Source organism: Chrysemys picta, chromosome 1 (assembly GCF_011386835.1).
Source record: "Chrysemys picta bellii isolate R12L10 chromosome 1, ASM1138683v2, whole genome shotgun sequence".
NCBI classification, from domain to species: domain Eukaryota; kingdom Metazoa; phylum Chordata; order Testudines; family Emydidae; genus Chrysemys; species Chrysemys picta.
Genome location: NC_088791.1, coordinates 51,966,956 through 51,989,984, shown reverse-complemented (window position 1 = coordinate 51,989,984; position 23,029 = coordinate 51,966,956). Strand labels below are relative to the sequence as shown.

The 23,029-nt window shown below is 46.7% G+C and overlaps 1 protein-coding gene and 1 long non-coding RNA gene across 7 annotated transcripts in view; both read right to left on the bottom strand.

Annotated features, from left to right (window-relative positions):
• Window positions 1-23,029, bottom strand: part of IMMP2L (inner mitochondrial membrane peptidase subunit 2) — an 841,928-nt gene that overhangs the window by 659,919 nt on the left and 158,980 nt on the right. For 2 of the 6 annotated variants that reach the window (XR_010590308.1, XM_065556755.1), the window contains one exon: window positions 20,770-22,078. The exons of the other annotated variants lie outside the window; for them this stretch is intronic. Coding sequence is in view for 1 of the 2 variants with exons in the window: in XM_065556755.1 (XP_065412827.1) it covers window positions 22,060-22,078 (19 nt within the window). In the remaining variant the exon portion in view is untranslated. Of the gene's footprint in view, window positions 1-20,769; window positions 22,079-23,029 lie in introns of those variants that run through there. 6 annotated transcript variants of the gene reach the window in all.
• LOC135973473 (uncharacterized) lies at window positions 10,432-20,764 on the bottom strand. Its single transcript, XR_010590315.1, has 2 exons — window positions 20,688-20,764; window positions 10,432-20,191 (listed from the first exon to the last, which is right to left on the bottom strand). It is a non-coding gene; the product is annotated as an uncharacterized LOC135973473 (long non-coding RNA).

The window sequence follows — 23,029 nt, the reverse complement described above, 5'->3', positions numbered from 1 at the left end:
TCTCGCTTTATTATCTGTGCTACCAGATGCTACAGCTATGCACAGTGGGATACGTAAGGGACTAAGAGTTAGCCTCAACTCTCAGTTTAATGAATTCTGGACTTTTAAGATGCATTATTTCAATATTAGATTTTGATATTTAATGATACACAATATATAAAGAAAAAGTGATTAAGCGCGAATCATATATAAAGAAAAAATAATGGATATTCTACTTTACCGAGAATAATTATTTTGAGTTATTCATTCTGGGTGAAATTAATGGATGATTTGGAGGTGAAAGCTGAGCCTCTAAAATGGGACAAGGATGCGGAGCTGCAACACTGTATACCCTGAGACAATACTCCAGCCTACGATGTTCACATCCCATCTGTGTCACTTGCAGGGGATATTAGGGCTATTGGATCTGCATAAGCACAAATTACCTGGCCCATCCCATCAACACACTATTAAGTACTCAGGCAAACCACTTCCCTTTTCTTTCTGCAGCATGCAGCACCTGTGCCATGTGCCATGGTGGCTCACCCTTGTCCCATGCACTCAAGCTGCATCAAGAGCCTTGTGTGGCACATCCACACCAGTGTGAATGTCAGCTTTAAATTACCATTCCATTGATCTAAAATAAAACTAAAAAAGTAATTAAGTCATGTAAATTAATTGATTAAGCTTCTGTAAACATTTTTAAGACAAGTAATTAAACATACAATTTAAGAAAATGGTTGATATTATTCTAGACTGTATCCCATCAAGTAAATGTCAATGAAGGAAATAGATTCCCCTCCCCCCTCATTCAATGTACTGCAGTATACTCCTGATACACACACACACACACACACACACACAAAGAGCATCCCCATTCGTTGGGATGTTGTTCTCCACTTCTACCATGCTTCCAGATAAAACGTACGCCGTCATGACACTTGTACATTTTGAGTTTTTAAATAGGTTCTTCAACTCCACACCTTAAGGTGAATGACTGCTAGTCACCTATGATAGATGTGTAGTAAAGCCTACTAAATAGGTGCATCAGCAATGCGTTATCTTTCAGTAAGTCCTTCAATATTGTGTTAAACTTTCAGCTACATATTTTAAGTGGATGAAGAGTGACAAGTCCATCTCAGTTTTATCAGTGTTGTATCACACATCCATTACACATCACTTCATACTTCAAAGGCTTATGTACTGCAAGACAGCTATTACATTGCCCCTCAATATATCCCATTTGATTTATTAATATAAAAGAGAATATTAGACTGCCACATCTCAGTTGAAATAGACTACTTTAACATCAGTTTTATTTCAACAGAATGACACCTGACATGACAACTTTCCTAATACCCTTCCCCAAAAAAGTATTTCATATCAGACCATATTGCTGTCTTATTCTCCTGCCCACTACATCTATACACTATCTAATTATTCCACCTTAAACTGAGCTCAAATCTTTGCAAGTATGATTTATTTGATGCATCACATCTGCAAAAGTGATAGCATCTGTGAAATGGGGACAATGATACTGATTGCCTTGTAAAGTGCTTTAGGATCTAACAATGAAATGTTCTTTATAAGAGTTAGGTATTATTATTATGTTATAACATTATGTCATAATGGCAGCACTGAACCAATATGATAATGTTGCGATGCTAGTTCAGAGTGTGTTTCAGGATTCCAAGAATTAAGTTCAGGTTCATCAAGTTTTGTGGTTGGAACTCAACCTAGGTAATACCTGGACACTTCAGGAGCACCATGAGAAATCTAAGACTACCATAAGATAATTTCCTACAACCTGAGCATGTTTCTTTATAGGGGTGTTTTTAAGTGATATACGAGTGCATATGGACTTCAATGGGAGCTACAATTGGTCAGCAGCCCTGAAAATCAGGTCTCTTATTTATGTGCCTCTGTTTCACACAAGTTTGAATATCTGGGATCAAGTTGTGCTGCCATACTTATTTTTTTAACTTATTCAGACAAGTCTAATTAGCCAATCTTGTTCCAAGCCTGAGTTAATTCACTGTTCATTACTTCTTGAGAGTGAGAAACAAAATGATAAGCAAGGCTCTTTTAAATTTTAGAATCAGAGCACAGTCTGCTGGGTTTGTTTCTAGTTGGGTTTGTTTCTAGTCTATTTAGTTACACATTGCTCCTGGCATAGAGCCAAGTGAATACTGTCATCTGAACTCAGTCCTTCTTACTGTCTAAGGCCTGGTCTACACTAGGCGTTTATGTCGAAGTTAGCGCCGTTACATCGAATTAACCCTGCACCCGTCCACACTGCAATGCTATTTAGTTCGACATAGAGGTCTCTTTAATTCGACTTCTGTACTCCTCCCTGACGAGGGGAGTAGCGCTAAATTCGACATGGCCATGTCGAATTAGGCTAGGTGTGGATGGAAATCGACGCTAATAGCTCCGGGAGCTATCCCACAGTGCACCACTCTGTTGACGCTCTGGACAGCAGTGCGAGCTCGGATGCTCTGACCAGCCACACAGGAAAAGCCCCGGGAAAATTTGAATTTGAATTCCTTTTCCTGTCTGGCCAGTTTGAATCTCATTTCCTGTCTGGACATCGTGGCGAGCTCAGCAGCACTGGCAACGATGCAGAGCTCTCCAGCAGTGATGGCCGTGCAATCTCTGAATAGAAAGAGGGCCCCAGCATGGACTGATCGGGAAGTCTTGGATCTCATCGCTGTGTGGGGCGATGAGTCCGTGCTTTCCGAGCTGCGCTCCAAGAAACGGAATGCAAAGATCTATGAGAAGATCTCTAAAGACATGTCAGAGAGAGGATACAGCCGGGATGCAACGCAGTGCCGCGTGAAAATCAAGGAGCTGAGACAAGGCTACCAGAAGACCAAAGAGGCAAACAGACGCTCCGGATCCCATCCCCAGACATCCCGTTTCTACGAGGCACTGCATTCCATCCTCGGTGCGGCCGCCACCACTACCCCACCACTGACCGTGGACTCTGAGGATGGGATATTGTCCACGGCCGGTTCCTCGGACATGTTAGGGGACGGGGAAGATGAGGAAGGAGATGAGGAGGACGAGGCAGTCGGCAGCGCTCACAACGCTGATTTCCCCGACAGCCAGGATCTCTTCATCACCCTTACAGAGATCCCCTACCAACCGTCCCCAGCCGTTACCCCGGACACAGAATCTGGGGAAGGATCAGCCAGTAAGTGTTGTAAACATCTAAACATTTATTTTTAACAGAACAGGAATATTAACAATTAAAAGAATGGGTTGTTCATGATTACTTTGCCCTAGGCGCTTAACGGTTCAGTCATGGGCAGTGCAAGTTTTGAAAAAAAAGACGGTTACTCACCGTTGTAACTGTTGTTCTTCGAGATGTGTTGCTCATATCCATTCCATTAGGTGTGTGCGCGCCGCGTGCACGATCGTCGGAAGATTTTTACCCTAGCAACACCGGCGGGTCGGCTGTGGAGCCCCCTAGAGTGGCGCCTTCATGGCGCTGAATATATACCCCAGCCGACCCGGCGCCCCCTCAGTTCCTTCTTGCCGGCTACTCCGACAGTGGGGACGGAGGGCGGGTTTGGAATGGATATGAGCAACACATCTCGAAGAACAACAGTTACAACGGTGAGTAACCGTCTTTTCTTCTTCGAGTGCTTGCTCATATCCATTCCATTAGGTGACTCCCAAGCCCAACTTAGGTGGTGGGGTCGGAGTGAGACATTGCTGTGTGCAAAACTGCTGATCCGAAGGCAGCATCGTCCCTGGACTGCTGCACTAGTGCATAGTGAGCCGTAAACGTGTGGACTGACGACCAAACCGCAGCTCTACAAATGTCCTGGATCGGAACTTGCGCCAGGAAAGCCGTCGAGGAAGCTTGGGCCCTCGTGGAGTGAGCGGTGAGGTGTGGTACTGAGACACCTGCCAGGTCGTAGCAAGTCCGGATGCAAGACGTAATCCAGGAGGATAGGCGTTGTGAGGAGACCGGTGAGCCTTTCATTCGGTCGGCCACTGCAACGAAGAGTTGCGTCGTCTTTCTAAAGTGCCTTGTGCGGTCAATATAGAAAGCCAGGGCCCTGCGTACGTCCAGAGAATGCAAACGTTGATCCTGGCGAGTAGCATGTGGTTTAGGGTGAAAAACCGGGAGAAATATATCCTGGTTGATATGAAATGGAGAAACCACTTTAGGGAGAAAGGCAGGATGTGGACGAAGCTGCACTTTATCCTTGTGGAAAACTGTGTAAGGGGGCTCGGATGTAAGCGCCCTGAGTTCAGAAACGCGCCTTGCTGAGGTGATGGCTACGAGGAAGGCTGTCTTCCAGGACAGGTACAGAAGTGAACAGGTGGCCAGTGGCTCGAATGGAGGACCTGTGAGCTTGGAGAGAACCAGGTTGAGGTCCCACGTCGGAACGGGGTGACGTTGTTGTGGGTACATCCGGTCTAAGCCCTTGAGGAATCTAACGACCATCGGGTTAGAGAATACCGAGGACGCGAGTTCCCCTGGATGGAAGGCCGATATAGCGGCCAGGTGAACTCTAATTGAAGATATCGCCAACCCGTGCTGTTTTAGGGAGAGGAGATATTCCAAAATGAGAGGGATAGGTGCGTGCAACGGGGACGTGGCTCGCTGTTCGCACCAACAGGAGAACCGCTTCCACTTGGCCAAGTATGTGGTCCGTGTTGAGGGCTTCCTACTGCTCAGCAGAATCTGTTGGACAGAGTGAGAACACTGTTGCTCTGCCTGGGTGAACCATGGAGCAGCCACGCCGTGAGGTGGAGTGATTGCAGGTCGGGGTGACGCAGCCGGCCGTGGTTCTGCGTGATGAGATCCGGATACAACGGAAGCGGGATCGGTGTCTGAACCGAGAGTTCCAGCAGCGTGGTGTACCAATGTTGTCTCGGCCACGCTGGAGCGACCAGAATTACCTGTGCCTGGTCTCTGCGCAATTTGAGCAGTACCTTGTGGACCAGAGGAAACGGAGGGAAGGCATAAAACAGGTGGTCTTTCCAGGGAAGGAGAAACGCATCCGAGAGGGAGCCTGGGGCTCGACCTTGCAGGGAGCAGAACACGTGGCACTTCCTGTTGTCTCGAGATGCAAACAGGTCTATCTGGGGAAACCCCCACTTCTGGAAGACGGAATGTATGATGTCCGGACGGATAGACCACTCGTGCGTTTGAAAGGACCTGCTGAGTCGGTCCGCTAAAGTGTTCTGGACTCCAGGGAGGAACGATGCCGTGAGATGGATTGAGTGGGCGATGCAGAAGTCCCACAGGCGAATGGCCTCTTGGCATAGAATTGACGAACGTGCTCCTCCTTGCTTGTTGATGTAAAACATGGCCGTGGTGTTGTCGGTGAGAACTAACACACAGCGGCCCCGTAGGAGATTGAGAAATGCCTGGCACGCCAGGCGCACCGCCATCAGTTCCCGAACATTGATGTGTAGGGCTAGCTGAGGTGCAGTCCACAGGCCCTGGGTATGGTGCTCGTTGAGATGGGCGCCCCAACCCAGAGATGAAGCGTCTGTGACCAGATGCAGAGAGGGTTGTGGGGCGTGAAACGGCATCCCTTCGCAAACCACATTGTGATCTAGCCACCATGTGAGGGAGGTCAGGACCGAGTTCGGGATTGTGACCACCATATTCAGGCTGTCCCGATGTGGGCGGTATATTGATGACACCCAGGTCTGGAGTGGGCGAAGCCGAAGTCTGGCATGCCTGGTTACGTACGTGCAGGAAGCCATGTGACCCAGCAGGGTAAGGCACGACCTCACCGTGGTAGTTGGGAAGGCCTTGAGTCCTTGGATGAGGCTCGTGATGGTGCAAAAGCGATTGTCTGGCAGGATGGCTTGTGCGCGTCTGGAGTCTAGAACCGCACCGATGAATTCTATTCTCTGGGTAGGTTCTAGAGTGGATTTGACCTTGTTGAGTAGGATACCCAACTTGTTGAATGTGCGCACTATTATGTGGACGTGATCGCGAACTTGTTCCTTGGTGCGACCGCGTACCAGCCAGTCGTCTAGGTACGGGAACACTTGTATCCCTTGCCGACGAAGGTACGCTGCCACGACAGCCATACATTTCGTGAAGACCCGTGGGGCCGAAGATAGGCCGAAGGGAAGGACTGCAAATTGGTAGTGCACCCTGTTTACCACGAATCGGAGGAAGCGTCTGTGAGGCGGGTAAATAGCAATGTGAAAGTATGCGTCTTTCATGTCGAGGGCGGCGAACCAGTCTCCAGGATCGAGGGAAGGGATAATGGCCCCCAGAGAGACCATGCGGAACTTCAACTTTACTACGAATTTGTTGAGTCCGCGCAAGTCCAAGATGGGTCGCAGACCTCCTTTGGACTTGGGGATGAGGAAGTAACGGGAATAGAATCCCCTGCCCCTTAAATCCACTGGAACCTCCTCTATAGCCCCCATGGCGAGGAGCGTAGAGACTTCCTGTATAAGAAGTTGCTCGTGAGAAGGGTCCCTGAAGAGGGACGGGGAAGGGGGGGAGGAGGGGGGAAATGAAGAAAACTGGATAGCGTATCCCCTCTCCACCGTGCGGAGGACCCAACGGTCCGAAGTTATAAGGGACCAAGCACGGTGGAAGTGGGAGAGGCGATCCCGAAAGGAGGGGGCTGGATCCTGGGGGATGAGTGGGGCGCCGTCCTCGACCGCACCTTCAAAAGTTCTGCCTGGGGCCTGAAGGTGGTCTAGGTGGCCCCTGGTTCTGGCCAGGTTGAGGGCCGGTCCACCTTCTTCTACCACCTCGCCCTCGCCTCCGGGCCGAGTCCTGTCTCTGACGAGGCGGGGGGGGGTAGAAGCGCTGAGGCTGCGGCCTAAACGGCCTGCGCTGGGGGCCCACAACATGCATCCCCAGGGAGCGCATGATTGTTCTCGAGTCCTTGAGGCTCTGCAGGCGAGAGTCCGTCTTATCCGAGAACAATCCATGACCCTCAAAAGGCAGATCTTGTAGGGTTTGCTGCAGCTCCGGAGGCAAACCCGAAACCTGAAGCCAGGAGATCCTGCGCATAGCGATACCCGAAGCCAGGGTCCTCGCCGCTGAGTCTGCAATGTCCAAGGAGGCTTGCAAGGAGGTCCGAGCCACCTTCTTGCCCTCCTCTACCATGGCTCCAAACTCCTCCCTGGACTCTTGGGGAATCAACTCCTTAAACTTCCCCATAGAGTTCCAGGAGTTGAAATTGTAGCGGCTCAGTAGCGCCTGTTGGTTCGCCGCTCTAAGTTGTAGCCCTCCGGCTGAGTAAACCTTGCGGCCAAACAGATCGAGCCGCTTAGCCTCTTTTGATTTAGGCGCTGCAGCCTGCTGGCCGTGGCGCTCTCGTGCATTCACTGATTCCACCACCAGTGAACACGGTTGGGGGTGGGTATACAAGTACCCACAGTCCTTAGACGGGACAAAGTATTTTCTTTCCACCCCTCTCGCTGTGGGTGGAATGGAGGCAGGGGTTTGCCATATCGTATCCGCATTTGTTTGGATCGTGCGGATCAGAGGTAACGCCACCCTCGATGGGGCATCTGCTCCAAGGATATTCACGATCGGGTCGTGAACCTCCAGTATCTCTTCCACCTGTAGGTCCATGTTACGGGCCATCCTACGCAGGAGATCCTGGTGAGCCCGAAGATCTATCGGAGGGGGACCCGTACAGGAAGTGCCCGCCACTGCCTCATCCGGAGAGGAGGAAGAGGATGCCTCCGGTGGCACTGGATCCAAGGGGGGGTCCTGATCCCCCTGCTCTTGGGCCGGGGCATCACCTGCACTTGGGTCCATGTCGGGTGGTGTGGACACTGAAGCCTCCATGCCCCCTGGCGGAGGCCGAGAGATGGTGGACTCCGGGGCCCTTCTAACGGAGTGACCCGAGCGAGAGGTCGAAGCTATTGGAGCCCCTTGCGCCTGATGGTACGCCCACGGGGTCCAAAACGACCAGTGAGATGGTCCATGAGAGTGGTCCTCTGCCATCTCCTGCCAACGGCCCAAGTTTCGTTCCTCGGCTTGCCCTTGAGGGGGATATGCCGATCTCGACAGGTCCTCCGAGGAGCGAGACACCGATCTTGACGGCCATGGCGGTGCCGCGAGAGATGAAACGAGCCCCGTGGGCTGTGGTGCCGCACGGTGCCGGTCTGGAGATGACCTATCTCTGCGCGGTGCCGGCGATCGGTGCCGGGACCGCGACCGGTGCCGATGACCTCGTCGGTGCCGGGAGTCGGATCTGGACCTCGACGAGGACCTGGAGTAAGCCCGGTGCCGGGAGCGGCCCCTCGACGTCGAGCGTCGACCGTGGCGGTGCCGAGAACTACGTCTCGACGTTGATCGGTGCCGACGATCATAGCGGTGCCGAGACGTAGAGCGGTGCCGCGAAGAAGATCTTGGCCGCGAGTACGACCGGTGCCGAGACGATACTCGGTGCCGGGACTGCGAGCGGCGTGGGGACCTGCTTCGGGACCTGGATCGGTGCCGAGGTTCCAGCCCTTGTGATGGAGGGCGCATCAAGGCAGGTTTCCCCCTCGACTGGACCGGACGAGTCAACGGTGCCGTCGGTGCCGGTGGTTGAGGCGGTGCCGGCTCCGTGAGAGCTATTAAGTCTCTCGCCGCCGCGAAGGTCTCTGGCGTCGACGGGAGGCACTGTATCACCGCCGGCCTCGGTGGAGACGCCGTCTGCACCGGACTCAACGGCCTCGGCGCCGGAGTCGACGGTGCTGGAGGCACCTGTTTCCGGTGCTCCACCGGCGTACGCGGCTCTACCCCCGGCACTGGGGGAGCCAGCGTCTTCGGCACGGAAGTCCCCGTCTTATGGGCTTTCTTATGCCCTGGGGATAATGACCGGCGCCGAGGCACTTGCCGTGCTTGCGGTGCCGACGAGGTCCGGTGCCGGGAAGGCTCATCTGACGCCACTCGCGTGGTCGTCATGGCCGGTGCCGCCGGGGCACTGCGCACCGAGGCGCAAGGTGCCGGGGCTTGACTTGTGGATGGAGCGTCCGGAGTAAGTGCCGCCTCCATCAGGAGTTGCCGGAGCCGAAAGTCCCGCTCCTTCTTGGTCCTTGGTCTGAAGGCCTTACAGATCTTGCACTTATCTGTTTGATGGGACTCTCCCAGGCACTTCAGACAGGAGTCGTGCGGGTCGCTCGTGGGCATAGGCTTAGCGCAGGAGGCGCACAGCTTGAAGCCGGGAGCGTTGGGCATGAGCCCGGCCCCGCGGCCGGGGGAGAAAGGGGGAGACGACCCCCTTAATCCCCTGAACTATTAAAACAACTAGACAACTTTTAAAACTACAACACTAGGACTATAACTATAACTATAACTACGAATAATGAAGTAAGCTAGGGAGAGTGGAGAACAGCTAAGCAGCGCTCCACAGTTCCAACGACCGTCAGGGGCGGTAAGAAGGAACTGAGGGGGGCGCCGGGTCGGCTGGGGTATATATTCAGCGCCATGAAGGCGCCACTCTAGGGGGCTCCACAGCCGACCCGCCGGTGTTGCTAGGGTAAAAATCTTCCGACGATCGTGCACGCGGCGCGCACACACCTAATGGAATGGATATGAGCAAGCACTCGAAGAAGAACTAGCAATGTCCGGTTTTGCGTGATTGTCCTGCCCAAGCCGCTCTACTGTTTAGTCCCTGCTACTGCAGCTACAGTAAAATGCGGTCTATATGTCCGGGGATAGAGCAGAAATCCTCCTGGGACATCTCGATGAAGCTCTCCTGGAGGTAATTGGAAAGCCGTTGCATGAGGTTCCTGGGGAGAGCGGCCTTATTGGGTCCTCCGTAGTACGACACGTTGCCGCGCCACGAGACAATCAAGTACTCGGGAATCATTGCTCTGCACAGCAGGGCGGTATACGGCCCTGGTCTTTTGGGGGCTTTCCCGGAGCATTCTCTCTTTCTCACTGTCAGAGATCCTCATCAGAGTGATGTCGCTCATGGTGACCTGCTTTGAATTACGTAAGGGGAATGTTAGTGTTGGGACTGCTTTCCCGTTCCTTAACAGAACTGTAACCGCTGGTTTGCAGCCACGCGGTGGAGGCGGGAGAGGGGCAGCCTACAGGGATCGTTCCCGGGGACAGCCGCGAGGGGGTGGGACAGGGGCAGAGTTCCCGCTTGCCGGATTGCTGGCAGCAGGGACTGACATTGCTTTCAATGTGAAATGAGGCCAGTGCTAATATAAAAGTTTTAAGCTGCCACAAGTCTACGGCTTACCATGTCTGCCTGCAACAGAAATTCCGTTGTGCTGCCCCGCTTCTCAAATGTGCTGTGCAAGACCCCAGGCACTGAATGCGAAAGCCGAGAATTCGACCTTGTGCTGAGTGCGCATGTGATAGGTGCTGTGCATGGTCTTGTTCACAGAGAAAGACTATGTTCTTTGTTCACAACTACATTTATCTTTCTGAGGAATTCACTCCCTTTTTCCCATTCCCACAGCCACATCTGCGACTGTCTCACAACCTAGCCTGGCATCACACTCCCAGAGGCTAGCGCAGATTAGGCGTAAGAAGAAGAGGACACGGGAGGACATGTTCTCGGAGCTTATGGCCTGCTCCCGAGCCCAGGCAGCACAGCAGACCCAGTGGCGGGAGAACTTGTCCCAAATGCACCAAGCAAACATGGATCGGGAGGAGAGGTGGCGGCAGGAAGACCAGCAGGCGACTCAAACGCTGCTTGGACTACTGAGGGAGCAAACGGACACGCTCCAGCGCCTTGTGGATGTTCTGCAGGAACGGAGGCAGGAGGACAGAGCCCCGCTGCAGTCTATCTGTAACCGCTCTCCCCCGCCACCAAGTCCCATACCCACCTCACCCAAAGTCCAAAGAAGGAGAGGCGGCAGAGTCCGTGCTAACTCTCACTCCACCCCTGCAGAGAGCTCTAGTAGCAGAAGGCTCTCATTCCCCAAAATTTGACAAGTTCTTTCCTTCCCGCCTGACACAAGCCCCCGTCCAAGTTTCACCTCCCAGTTCCATGTGTAGTTGATAATAAAAAATACGTTTCTGTTAACTACTGTTTCCATCATGTTCTTTTGGAGGAGGAGGGGAAAGGGGGTTGGTAATTGGACAGGACAGTCACCTTTGGCAGGGTACATAGGCGGGGGCAGGTACAGCAGCAGGGCACATACACAGTGCAGTGACTAGTTACCCTGGTCAGTCTGGGAGGTGGTTTTCATGTTATGTGGTGGGGGGTGGGTTGCTCTGTGACTTTGTGGCGGGGGAGGGCAGTTACAGATCTTAAGCGGCGGTCCTTATGCAGGATCACAGAGCCACGCAGCAGGGGATCTTTAACCGTCCTCCCCCTGCCACAAAGTCACATAGCCCCCCCATACACACAGTCCCGATCAGGAGGGGTGACAGGCTCCGTTGAAACAACCATCCCACCACAGCGGAGCCTGTCAATCCTTGAGTTTAGAAGCTTCATTTGCGTCACTACACTACACCCGCTCCGCACCACAGTCTGTGTCCCAGTTTTAAAAAATTCCTGCGAAAACAGTAGTAAAGAAAACGGTGTTCATTAACAAAGTAGAACTGATTTTATTTCGAAACGTGTGTTGGAAGGGGGTGAAGGGGGTATGTAACTGGAGAGGATAGTCAACATTAACTGGGTAAAGAAACGGGGGCAGGTTCAGCTTCTCTGTACACAAACTTTAAAGTCACAAGTTACCCTGCTCACTCAGGAACCTAGCTTTCAAAGCCTCCCGGATGCACAGCGCGTCCCGCTGGTCTCTTCTAATCGCCCGGCTGTCTGGCTGTGCGTAATCAGAAGCCAGGCTATTTGCCTCAACCTCCCACCCCGCCATAAAGGTCTCCCCCTTGCTCTCACAGAGATTGTGGAGCACACAGCAAGCTGCTATAACAATGGGGATATTGGTTTAGCTGAGATCACAGCGAGTCAGTAAGCTTCTCCATCTCCCCTTGAGACGGCCAAAAGCACACTCCACCACCATTCTGCACTTGCTCAGCCGGTAGTTGAAGAGTTCTTTTTCACTGTCCAGGGTGCCAGTATAGGGCTTCATGAGCCAGGGCATTAGCGGGTAGGCTGGGTCCCTGAGGATGACTATAGGCATCTCCACATCCCCAACAGTTATTTTGTGGTCCGGGAAGTAAATACCTTGCTGCAGCCGTCTAAACAGACCAGAGTTCCTGAAAACACGAGCGTCATGAACCTTGCCCGGCCATCCGACGTAGATGTTGGTAAAACGTCCCCTGTGGTCCACCAGTGCTTGCAGCACCATGGAAAAGTAGCCCTTTCTGTTAATGTACTGGCTGGCCTGGTGGTCCGGTGCCAGGATAGGGATGTGAGTTCCATCTATGGCCCCACCGCAGTTTGGGAATCCCATCGCTGCGAAGCCATCTATGATCGCCTCCACGTTTCCCAGGGTCACTACCTTTGGCAGCAGTACATCAACGATTGCCTTGGCCACTTGCATCACAACAACCCCCACGGTAGATTTGCCCACCCCAAACTGGTTCGCGACTGACCGGTAGCTGTCTGGCGTTGCAAGCTTCCAGAGGGCTATGGCCACTCACTTCTGGACAGTCAGGGCAGCTCGCAACCCTGTCATTGTGCTTCAGGGCAGGGGACAGCAACTCACAAAGTTCCAGGAAAGTTCCCTTCCTCATGCGAAAGTTTCGCAGCCACTGGGATTCATCCCAGACCTGCAGCACTATGCGGTCCCACCACTCAGTGCTTGTTTCCCGGGCCCAGAATCGCCGTTCCACGGCATCAACATGACCCATTGCCACCGTGATGTCCTCGGCGCTGGGTCCCGTGCTTTCTGAGAGGTCTGTGCTACTCTCAGACTTCAGGCCCTCACCGCGGTGCCGTAGCCTCCTCGCCTGACTTATCTGCATCTGCCTCAGGGAAAGGTGTATGATAAGCTGCGAGGCGTTGAGAGCGGCCACAACTGCAGCGATGGTCGCAGCGTGCTCCATGCTCGCAGTGCTGTGGCGTCCGCGCTGTCACTGACTGGAAAAGTGCGCGAACTGATTTCCCGCCGGCACTTTCAGGGAGGGAGGGCAGGAGTGATGGACGGATGATGACAGTTACCCAAAAGCACCCTGGACACATTTTTTTTACCCAGAAGGCTTTTGCGGCTACACCCAGAATTCCAATGGGCAGCGGGGACTGCGGGAACTGTGGGATAGCTGACCACAGTGCACCGCTTCGAATGTCGACGCTTTCCCCGTTAGTGTGGACTCACAAAGTCGAATTACTGTCCTTAGTGTGGACACACACGTTCGACTTTGCAATATCGATTCCAAAAATTCGATTTAAGTAAAATCGAACTACTCTCGTAGTGTAGACATGGCCTAAAACAGAAGACGAAAGGTTTACGGCTGTGTGATGCAGTGGTTAAAGCCAAAGGAGTATGTTCAAAGCCTTGTTGAATACAGAACTATATGATCTAGTCCCTTGACTTGGCAGAATTAATTCAACAGGAAAACTCATTATAAAACAGACTAAAGATACTTCATTTGAGATTACTAGAGTGAATATATTAAAAAATTCTCAAGTCTATTTGATTCCAACTGTACAATAAACAGAAAAGAGACTGAATATACAATGAAATAAAATTATCTAGTATTTTTTTTAATTTGCTTGTTTTGGCATGTTCACTATATGTAGATGACAACGAACACTGTATCTCAGCTCTCTCCTGATTCAGTTGTTGCAGCTGAGCAGCTTACCTAGGTGCTGATAGAGCTTGGAGCCTGGATGAGAGCTCACTGGCTGAGATTCAGTCCAAATAAGCCTAAAGGAATGTGCATATATTGGGGTAAGCAAATGGAACAAATGGCAGAAAGAACAGCACAGAGGTGGCATGCCTGCCACTTGTTACTCCAGTTCGCATCTATAGGTTATGCTGAATTCCTGTCTGCTGCTTGATGCCCAGACAGCAGGAGTGGCCAAGACTGCTTTTATCATTTCTATGTGACAAGAAGGTTTAGACTTTTTTATGTTGGATTTAAAGGCTTCAAGTTATAGAGAATCCACCAGAACAATCTGGATCACTTGGTAAACTGACAGCAAGCACACAATATGTGTTTTAACATAGTTAAATGTAAATGTGTACATCTTAGGAACAAAGAATGCAGGCAATACTCACGGACTTTAAAAAAGATTTGGGGGTTGTGGTGGAGAATCAGCTGAATGCAAGTTCCCAACCTGACACTGTGGCCAAAACAGTTAGTGTGATCCTGGAATGCATAAATGTGGGAATCTTAAGTAAGAGTAGAGAGGTTATTTTGCCTCTGTATTTGGCACTGGTGCGATTGCAGCGGGAATACTGTATCCAGTTCTGGCACCCACAACTCAAGAAAGATGTGGAGAAATTGAAGAAGGTTCAGAAAAGAGCCACAAGAATAAACTCATGGAGCTCAATCTATTCAGCTTAACAAATAAAAGGTAACCATCTACAAGTATCTGCATGGGGAAAACAAATATTTAATAATGGGCTCTTCAATCTAACAGAGAAAGCTATAACACAATCCAATAGCCAGAGGTTGAAGCTAGCCAAATTCAGACTGGAAATAAGGCATAAAGTGAGGGCAATTAACCGTTGGAAAAAATTATCTAGGGTTGTGGTGGATTCTCTATCACTGAATTTTTAAATCAAGATTGGATGTTTTTCTACACTCTAGGCTCTAGAAATTATTTGGGGGAAATTCTATGGCCTGTGTTATACAGGACATCAGATTAGATCAGTGGTTTTCAACCTTTTGTCATTTACGGACCTCCATTTTGAATGGAGGTGCAGACCCCTTTGGAAATCTTAGACATAGTCTGCGGACCCACAAGGCTCCATGGATCACCGGTTGAAAACCACTGTTTTATGGTAATGATAACCTTTCGCCGACCCTTACGTATAGGTTGAAAAACACTGGACTAGATGATCACAATGGTCCCTTCTGGCCTTGGAATCTATGAAAATCTATTAACTTCACTTGCTAACTCATGGGAAACTACAAGTTTACAAACTTACCTTGGATTTTATCTCAAGTTAGCTAACTTCTGTTAAGAGCACACACTTTTTTTTTTTTTTTTAGTGAAGACAAAGTGTCTGTTACACTGAATGTGAAACATGGAAAGCTATGTCTACACCACAATTGGAGGTGTGACTGCAGCACATGTAGACATACCAGAGCTAACTTTAAACTAGCAAGTTTATGTACCGATAGCAGTGAAGCCATGGCAGCACGCTATACATACTGCAATCACAAATCCTGACTTCAGTGTAGATTGATACACCTTCAGATCCCAGCGACCCAATTCTTAAACCTATTTTCCCATTTTGGCAATAGTTCTCAGTCAATTTCCATTTGAAACCAACCAGGCTGCTAAATTTTGGCACCTCTATTCCCCAGCATTTTAGCAGGTCCAGTTTCATAGCTGTTACACTTGAAACAGTGTTCCAATTCCTGTGCATTTTACGTTGGAAACCAAATTCATTGCTGTTTAACTCACCAGATTTAAATTAAAATTGTGGGGTTAACTAAGTGATGACAGATTTTGCCCCTTCAACCTGGTGCCAGCCTATTATGGACTATAACTGCACCAGAGAAGCAATTCTGCAAATTCAATCTAGACAATTTCCCTTGAAATAAGGCAGGTGGTAAAAATGTTTGTAAGTGACTAATCTGCAAAGAGCGAGTTGTTCCACTCCCAAAACAAAACAATAAATTCAACTAATATATCTAAGTAACTTTCCAGCAAAGGAAAGATGAAGGCTGGTACAGACCTGTTTTGGAAAATTATTCAGATAGTATTTTAGCTATTATAATCAGATTAGATCTAAAACAAGCAAGTGTTTCAATTAGGTTGCTAAAGGTTTCTGACAGAGAACAGATTCTAAAGAAAGGTATGACAATGGAACTATGGTAAACTGTGAACTAGGATATTTAGTACAACCTAGCACAAATTATATCTTTAGGAGAGAAGGGGGTGAAGGCTTGTTCCCAGAGGTTATATTGGATGCTTATATTTAAATGACAAGCAGAATAAATATGGGGGGGGGGGGAGTTCTACTGAACAATGAAGATTCATTCACACAATCAAACAAAGAACCAAATTACATAGTGCATGTGCAATAGAAGGCCAACACTGGCGAAGGGCGTGAACATGTCTCAATTTATTATAAAGGAGCCCTTACAGCTGCCAATACAAAAGAGTAACAGGCTTTATACACCATTAACAAAATGTATCAGGAAGGCCATTTGATGAGTCATTGAGTTTTTCCGATAATTTTGGTTATGCAAAAGGCAACATCAGATTTGGGGTGTATTATAGTATAGAAAATGAAAGCAAGATACGTAAAAAGGATTCCTGTCCTTTGCCATATTTTATAATGATAATTAGTTGGATGATGGAGCTTGAAACAATTTGTTTTTCACACTAGATCTTAAAGATGGTTTATGCAGGTTGAAGAAGATCCCAGAGACCAAGAAAAGACTGCTTTTATAGCAGGAGATGGGCTATAACAATTTAGTATAATTCCCTCCATATTATGATATGCAACTGGCAACCTTTAAAAGAGGCATGATGAGGATACTGATGGCATGCCTCTCTCAGCCTGTTTGTTATAGCTGGGTGACTTGCTGGTATGTACTACATTTTTTTTACTAGGAACTGATGCATGCACAAATAATCTGTGATAAGGTTAAGTATAGTATTTGAAATAGAAGATAATGAGATGTGAGCTGTTTAATAATAAAGATAATTTATCTTTGTCATTTGGTTACTGAGAAAAAAATTCTATTGACAAAAGAAACACCTGGTAAACTCTCAAATGCCCACGAACTTAGAGATTTTTAGTGTTTTGCTCTTATTACAGAAGGTTCATGTCTAAATTTGTCATAATAATAAAGCATTGCTAGTTTAATATGGAAGGATTTTAAGCTACTCTATTTTGTTTCTTAAGCACAGCACTGAAAACATTCCTTTGCTACCATTAACTGAAAATAGGGGAAGAATTGAAATAAAATTCACTAAATTGGTAAGAAATGGGGTGGCAGAGGTTGGCCGTAACATTGAGGTGCATAAGTTAACAATTAAGCATATACTAGAGACTGTATATGGTGATGATTTATAGTTTAAAAGCTTGGTAATTTAAGTGTGCCTACAATGTTGGCACACATCCAAGAACAGTGAATTGGCAGTTTCAAGCAATTTGTCCTATGGCTAGTGTGTTGGTAGGCAGATATGTACTGAGGTCAGGTAAAGATCATTCCAGTGAGGGGTCAGTCAGGCATGCTCAGTACAAAACAAGGTGAGGGTCATCATCCCATAATCAAACATCCTATAATACTAAAACTTGTGTAACAGCTTTGATTGATAGCCAGATTTCCCAGTTGTGATTGTCTATAAGTATGGACCAATCAGAAAGGGTTTAAAGGTGATTGGAGGATAGGTATGCTAAGACTAGGATTGAAAAATAAACCAATCAGAACAGGCCAAAAATTGTATAAGAGACAGAACAGACAGGCAGAAGTCAAGTCAAGTTAGGCTCAGGAAAAGAAGGAGAACCAGAAAAAGATCAGAAGAAACCTAAAAGAGCAAGAAGTAGAAGCAACTGCAGGGTGACAGCAGCAGCAGTGGGGGCTGCTGGGATAGAGGAGAAAAAGATCCTTAGACTGAGCAGAGGGAGACGACGACTAGGGAACATAAGCATGCTAGCTATAATGTAGGATATAGAATAGAAATAGGGTTAATGAATGTGTATGCTTGGGCTAATAAAGATGAGTGTCTGTGGTATGTATGTTTATGTTACTATAAAGTTTGGAGTTTATTAAGATTGCCGTCACTGTCCTGCATATGACTGATCACCATGTGAAGAACATAATCACTTAAGCCATTCCAACTGTATAACATTACAGTATTGGGTACTTTAGCTTGTATACTTGTGCGCTAAAGGATTTATGTTTATGTTTTAATTTAGGTTTATATTAATTTTATTAGGAAAGGTTGGTTACACTAAATAAAGAAAAACACTGTTTTGGAAAAATACTGCCTGGGTGTCAATCCTTTGAACTGAGGGCTCAATGTCCTCCCAGGGTAAACAAATCTAGTCTGTTCTGGGGAGTTTCCTAAAGGGCATAGGGAAATCCTTTGTAAATCTTAGCAATTCTACTAGGGCGGTCCCCTCCTTTCACTGTGCAGGAAGTGGTTAATATAGGTCAACATCTTGGGAACCAGGAAGTAAGGAATAGGAGGGCTACTCTGGGATCTCCGATCTGTTCTTGGGGGTAACAAGTTATGTGAGAAATTTACTTAACTATCCATAATTTATCCATCTCTGAAATGGGTATGTGGTGCTCTGTGATCAGTTACAACTGGGTTTTTCCTCCACATATTCCAAGCATGCGGCTCTCTCTCTCTAACTGTACTGTGCCTACAAGTGCAGCTGTTCAGACAACGGACTGCCTCTCTAACTCCTCAACCAACTGCCCAGGATGAGAAGACAAACTATAAAATCTGATTAATAAACAGTACAAAAGATTAGCTTTCTCCAGGCAGGATACTTTATCTACTTATTCATTCAGTATACAAAAAATGGAAATGAAACTCACATCTGAATATGAGGGAATCCCAAGATTTCCCCATCTTTCTGTAGGAATGCTCCATAAAGAAAAATGAAGGATTGAGATAATTTCCCTCCAACTGGAATTTAATGCAAAATTTGGAGTCATTCTGGATAGATTCTCATAGAGCAACAAGTGCCCTTTTCAGAGAAAGAAAAATTATAAATAGGGTAAGTAAACTTTACCATTCTCCTTTATGGGCACCTGGCACTCCATGATCCAATAAATGTGAAGTAGGCAGCAGTAAAATCAATCTCCACAAATTGGAGGGAAACTTAAAACATCAAGAAAACTGAACCAAGCAGAAAAAAACAGCTCTTATTTGAGGAGTTCTGTTTGATTTTTTTATTTTCTTCATTTTCCTTCCAACACCATATGAAGGGTTTTAATGAAGGAAAACCAAGAGAGATGGCAAAACTCTCTGTTCAAAAGTCATATCAGACAAAGACAACATATCTATGTTGAAGTGACGGATAAGAGAATACTCTGAAGACTAGGTAGCCATACAGCAACATTACTTGAATGGAGCACTGGGCTGTTCTGCCACAGGAATGGTTACGTGCCTGAGTAATTGAGCCCCAACAGCAGGAGGGTGATCTTTTATGAACAATGTGTAGGCCTGACAAATTACTGAATTTATCCATCTGAAATCAGTGGATATGGATGCTCTTCACCTTTTTTCTTAGGTCAACAAAATCATCCTGAAATTGCATTTAATTTTTGTCAAGGATTAGTTTTGCACATACAGAATTTGAATGACCTGACTACATTTAAAGTGTTCAACTGATTCTGCTAGTTGTGGAAGGGCTTGGCACACAAGGAACACAAATAAATAGTGTGGCTCGTGTGAAAAACTTCATGGGGACAGAAAATTCTGGTGCAGCCCTAAGAATCATCTCATGTGGGGAAAAGCTGCACATACGGATTTCAGATAAATAAGCCCCCAAACTTACTAACTCTCCAAATACAGGGAAGTTGAGTGGGTGTTTTAGGTTTGTTTTTGAAAACATTGTTTCCTGCTTCAGAGCCTGGGGGAATCAGAGCTGCCCTCGGGCAGAGGGGGGGCAGACAGAACCAGTGAAGGGCAGGCATTCAAGATACCAACCACTGCCAGGACTGGGTTGAAACCCTGACAAACAACTAGTGCAAAATACCTGGTTATTATGTCAGTTTTTGATGATTGGGGGTGGGGTCCTGAGTCACAGGTTTTGCATGCACCTATGCCTTATAAACCCCTTGGAGACATTCCTGGACACCATGTTTCACCTCTGCCAAAACAGCAAAAACACCCAAGGATCTCTGGATTGTTGTTTCCAAAATGCCATGCCTTGCTGCTGAAAGCAGCTTAAGCTTGACTGCTACAGTGCTGCTTTTGGAGTCATCCCTTGCTGCCATCATTCACCTTGGCCTGGAGCATTGAATAGCCATGGCCAGCTGGCTTGGAGGTACTACAAAGCCAGCTCCTGCTGCTGATTTCTGCCCACACAGTTTAGGGCTTGCCTGCCACATTGCTGGATGAGGGCATGCATTATCATGCAGCAGGGCTGCATGCAAGATAACCTTTGATCTTAGCTGGGCCTGCTACAACTGCTGTGTGTTCTTCTCAAATACTGGTTTCTTGCAGAGTCCTGTTCTCCAAATATCCTCTCCCTGTTAGAAAGGCAACAAAGAGAGGATGTAAAAACAAAAATCATAATGGAAAAAGCTCCTGCCTAGAAACAGAGAGAGGAGAGGTCTAGAGGAACCACCTGCTTCTTTGAGTGGAGGGAAGACATGGGACTATGGATACATCTACACTATGAGCTAGGGGTGTGATTCTCCTGCTCTTTTACACATCCTTGCGCTAGCTCTCACCGAGCTAGCACAAATATAAATAGCAGTGTAGCCGCAGAAGCATGGATAGTGGCAGCAGAGACACAGTTGAACAGTGCCAAGTACATACCCACAGGTTTCAAGTGGCTCCACTCCTTCCTTATGACTGGCCATTTCACCTTGAAATGTATGTTAACTACTTATGCTAAACTTTGTATTTAGCTGTGACACTCTGAGTACATTTCCCAGACCTGAAAAGAGCTCCGGATAAGCTCAAAAGATTGTCTTTCTCACCAACAGAAGTTGGTCCAGTAAAAGATATTACTTCACCCACCTCGTCTCTCTAATATCCTAGAGCTGACAGTGCTACAACACTGCATACATCAACTGTACCTAGGAATAAATTATTTACAGTATTACTTTGAATATTTTATTAAAATTTAAAATTACATCTTAAAACTTCGTAACTTTTTTTTTTAATTCTGTATTCAATGCATAAACAGAAGTTGTATTATCATAGGTGCAATACAAAAATATTCCAACCTAATAATTAATATTTAAATAACAACTGTAGGTTCTCCATAGTGTTAGAAAACAATTTGTTTTGAAATAATATAAAATCCCTTAACTAATAACATTTATTTGGAATGGTAATTTGTTCACTTTGCTGCAGCTAATCTTTTAAAATTAAATTCAGTATGGAACTAATAGAATGCAATGATCTTTGAATAATTCTGAACTGTAGTTTGCTCTACTTGAACTACGTAGGGGAAAGAGGTGTTTATTTGAAACTGTTTAAGTTCTGAAACACTGTCTGTTATCATGAATATAATGAATATTTTATGTATTGAAAACATTTTTATTTATGCTTATCATTTTCAGCAAGCCACATCATAATGCTTTATTTCACCTGTTTGTGAAAGATAGCATTACTTTCCCCATAAAGCTGCTCATTTCACACCACACTAAAGCTGCATTTCCTGCCACTTAACAGCCAATCCTACTACTCAAACAAGAAATACTAAGAGGAGAATATAAAGGATTACAGATGCAAAAATCAAACAGCACTGGATTAGCATATCATATTCTAAATTAAACCATTTGGTGTCCATATATCAATCTCCTGGATAACCCTTATAACCCCTGTTTACAGATAAGTGAGCAAATAGATAATAAAACATCAACCAACTGAAATCAATATATTAACAATAATGCATAAAAGTCCTCTCTGTTCACTCATCTATCGTATAACTCAGATTTTTCCACTAAATATTAGTGATTTTGGTGGCTGGTATGTGTCTGACATGGAAAGTGTAAGAAAACTGTATTTTGTCTTTTCAATTCATTGATATTATGATGGAAGCATTTTAAAAATCTAAAAATAAACAACCAAATGAAAGCCTCAGAGCTTGGCTGGCATTCAAAGGGGAGGCACATATTCCAGAAGGTATGGGAAATAGATGAAAATGAGCAACCTCAATGTATTCTCTCCTTAAAAAAAAAAAACAATCAGAACTGCTTCATATTTATGGCAATAAATACTTGTAAATGTGCCAGTATTTCCATTATGAATCACTACTTTCAAAATTTCTCATTCAACAAAAGGCAAAACATGTTCCAGACCGAATGGCTTATTATGCTGAGATGTGGAAGGCACTGGAAGGATTTTCACCAAAATTCTGCTTTTTTTTCTTCCTGAAAGGTAGCTACAGATGATCTTTTGTTCTGTTCAAGCAAAAGAAAATATGAGTTTTAAAAAAATTGGATTCTAATATAGAGAGGATGCCCTTGATATGGATTCTATTCCATTCAGACTAGTTATTGGAACAATTACTGACCCAGTAGACTAATATAGCAGGCTGACATATATACTTCTACTGAGATATAATATATTCACTGAGATTTTTATCTAAGATTTATCTCCTTCCTGATACATTAGCAGAATTCTCTTCACAACTAAAAACAGCAAGAGGACAAAAAAAAAAAAAAAAAAAAAAAAAAAAAAGTCACCATGGCTAAGCAGCAGAGTAAAAGCAGCAGTGAGATGCAAAAAGGCATCCTTTCAAAACTGGAAGTCAAATCCTACTCAGGAAAATAGAAAGAAGCATCAACCCTGGCAAGTCAAGAGTAAAAGTATAATTAGGCAGCCCAAAACAGAATCTAAAGAACTAACAAAAAAAGACACAAAAACTAACAGCATTTGGAAGCGTGCCAAACAATCAACAGGGCCTCTGGATGATCAAGGTGCTGAAGAAGCACTCAAGGGGAATGTCTACACTTTCCTCTGGAGCAATCGATCCAGCGGGGAGTCTCTCCACCGAGAGCAATCGATCCACCGAGCGCTCTCCCATCAATTCCGGTACTCCACTGGAGTGAGAAGCGTAGGTGGAGTCGACCAAGGAGCGTCAGCAGTCGACCTACCGCAGTGAAGACACCATGGTAAGTAGCTCTAAGTACGTTGACTTACGTCGACTTCAGCTACGCTATTTTCGTAGCTGAAGTTGCGTAACTTAGAGTGACTTAGTTCGTCCCCCGCAGTGTAGACCAGGCCAAGGATACAAGACTGTTGCAGAGAACCTAAAGAATTCTTTGCATTCATTTTCACTGCAGAGGATGTGAGGGAGATTCCAACACCCGAGCCATTCTTTTTAGGTGACAAATCTGAGGAACTGTTCC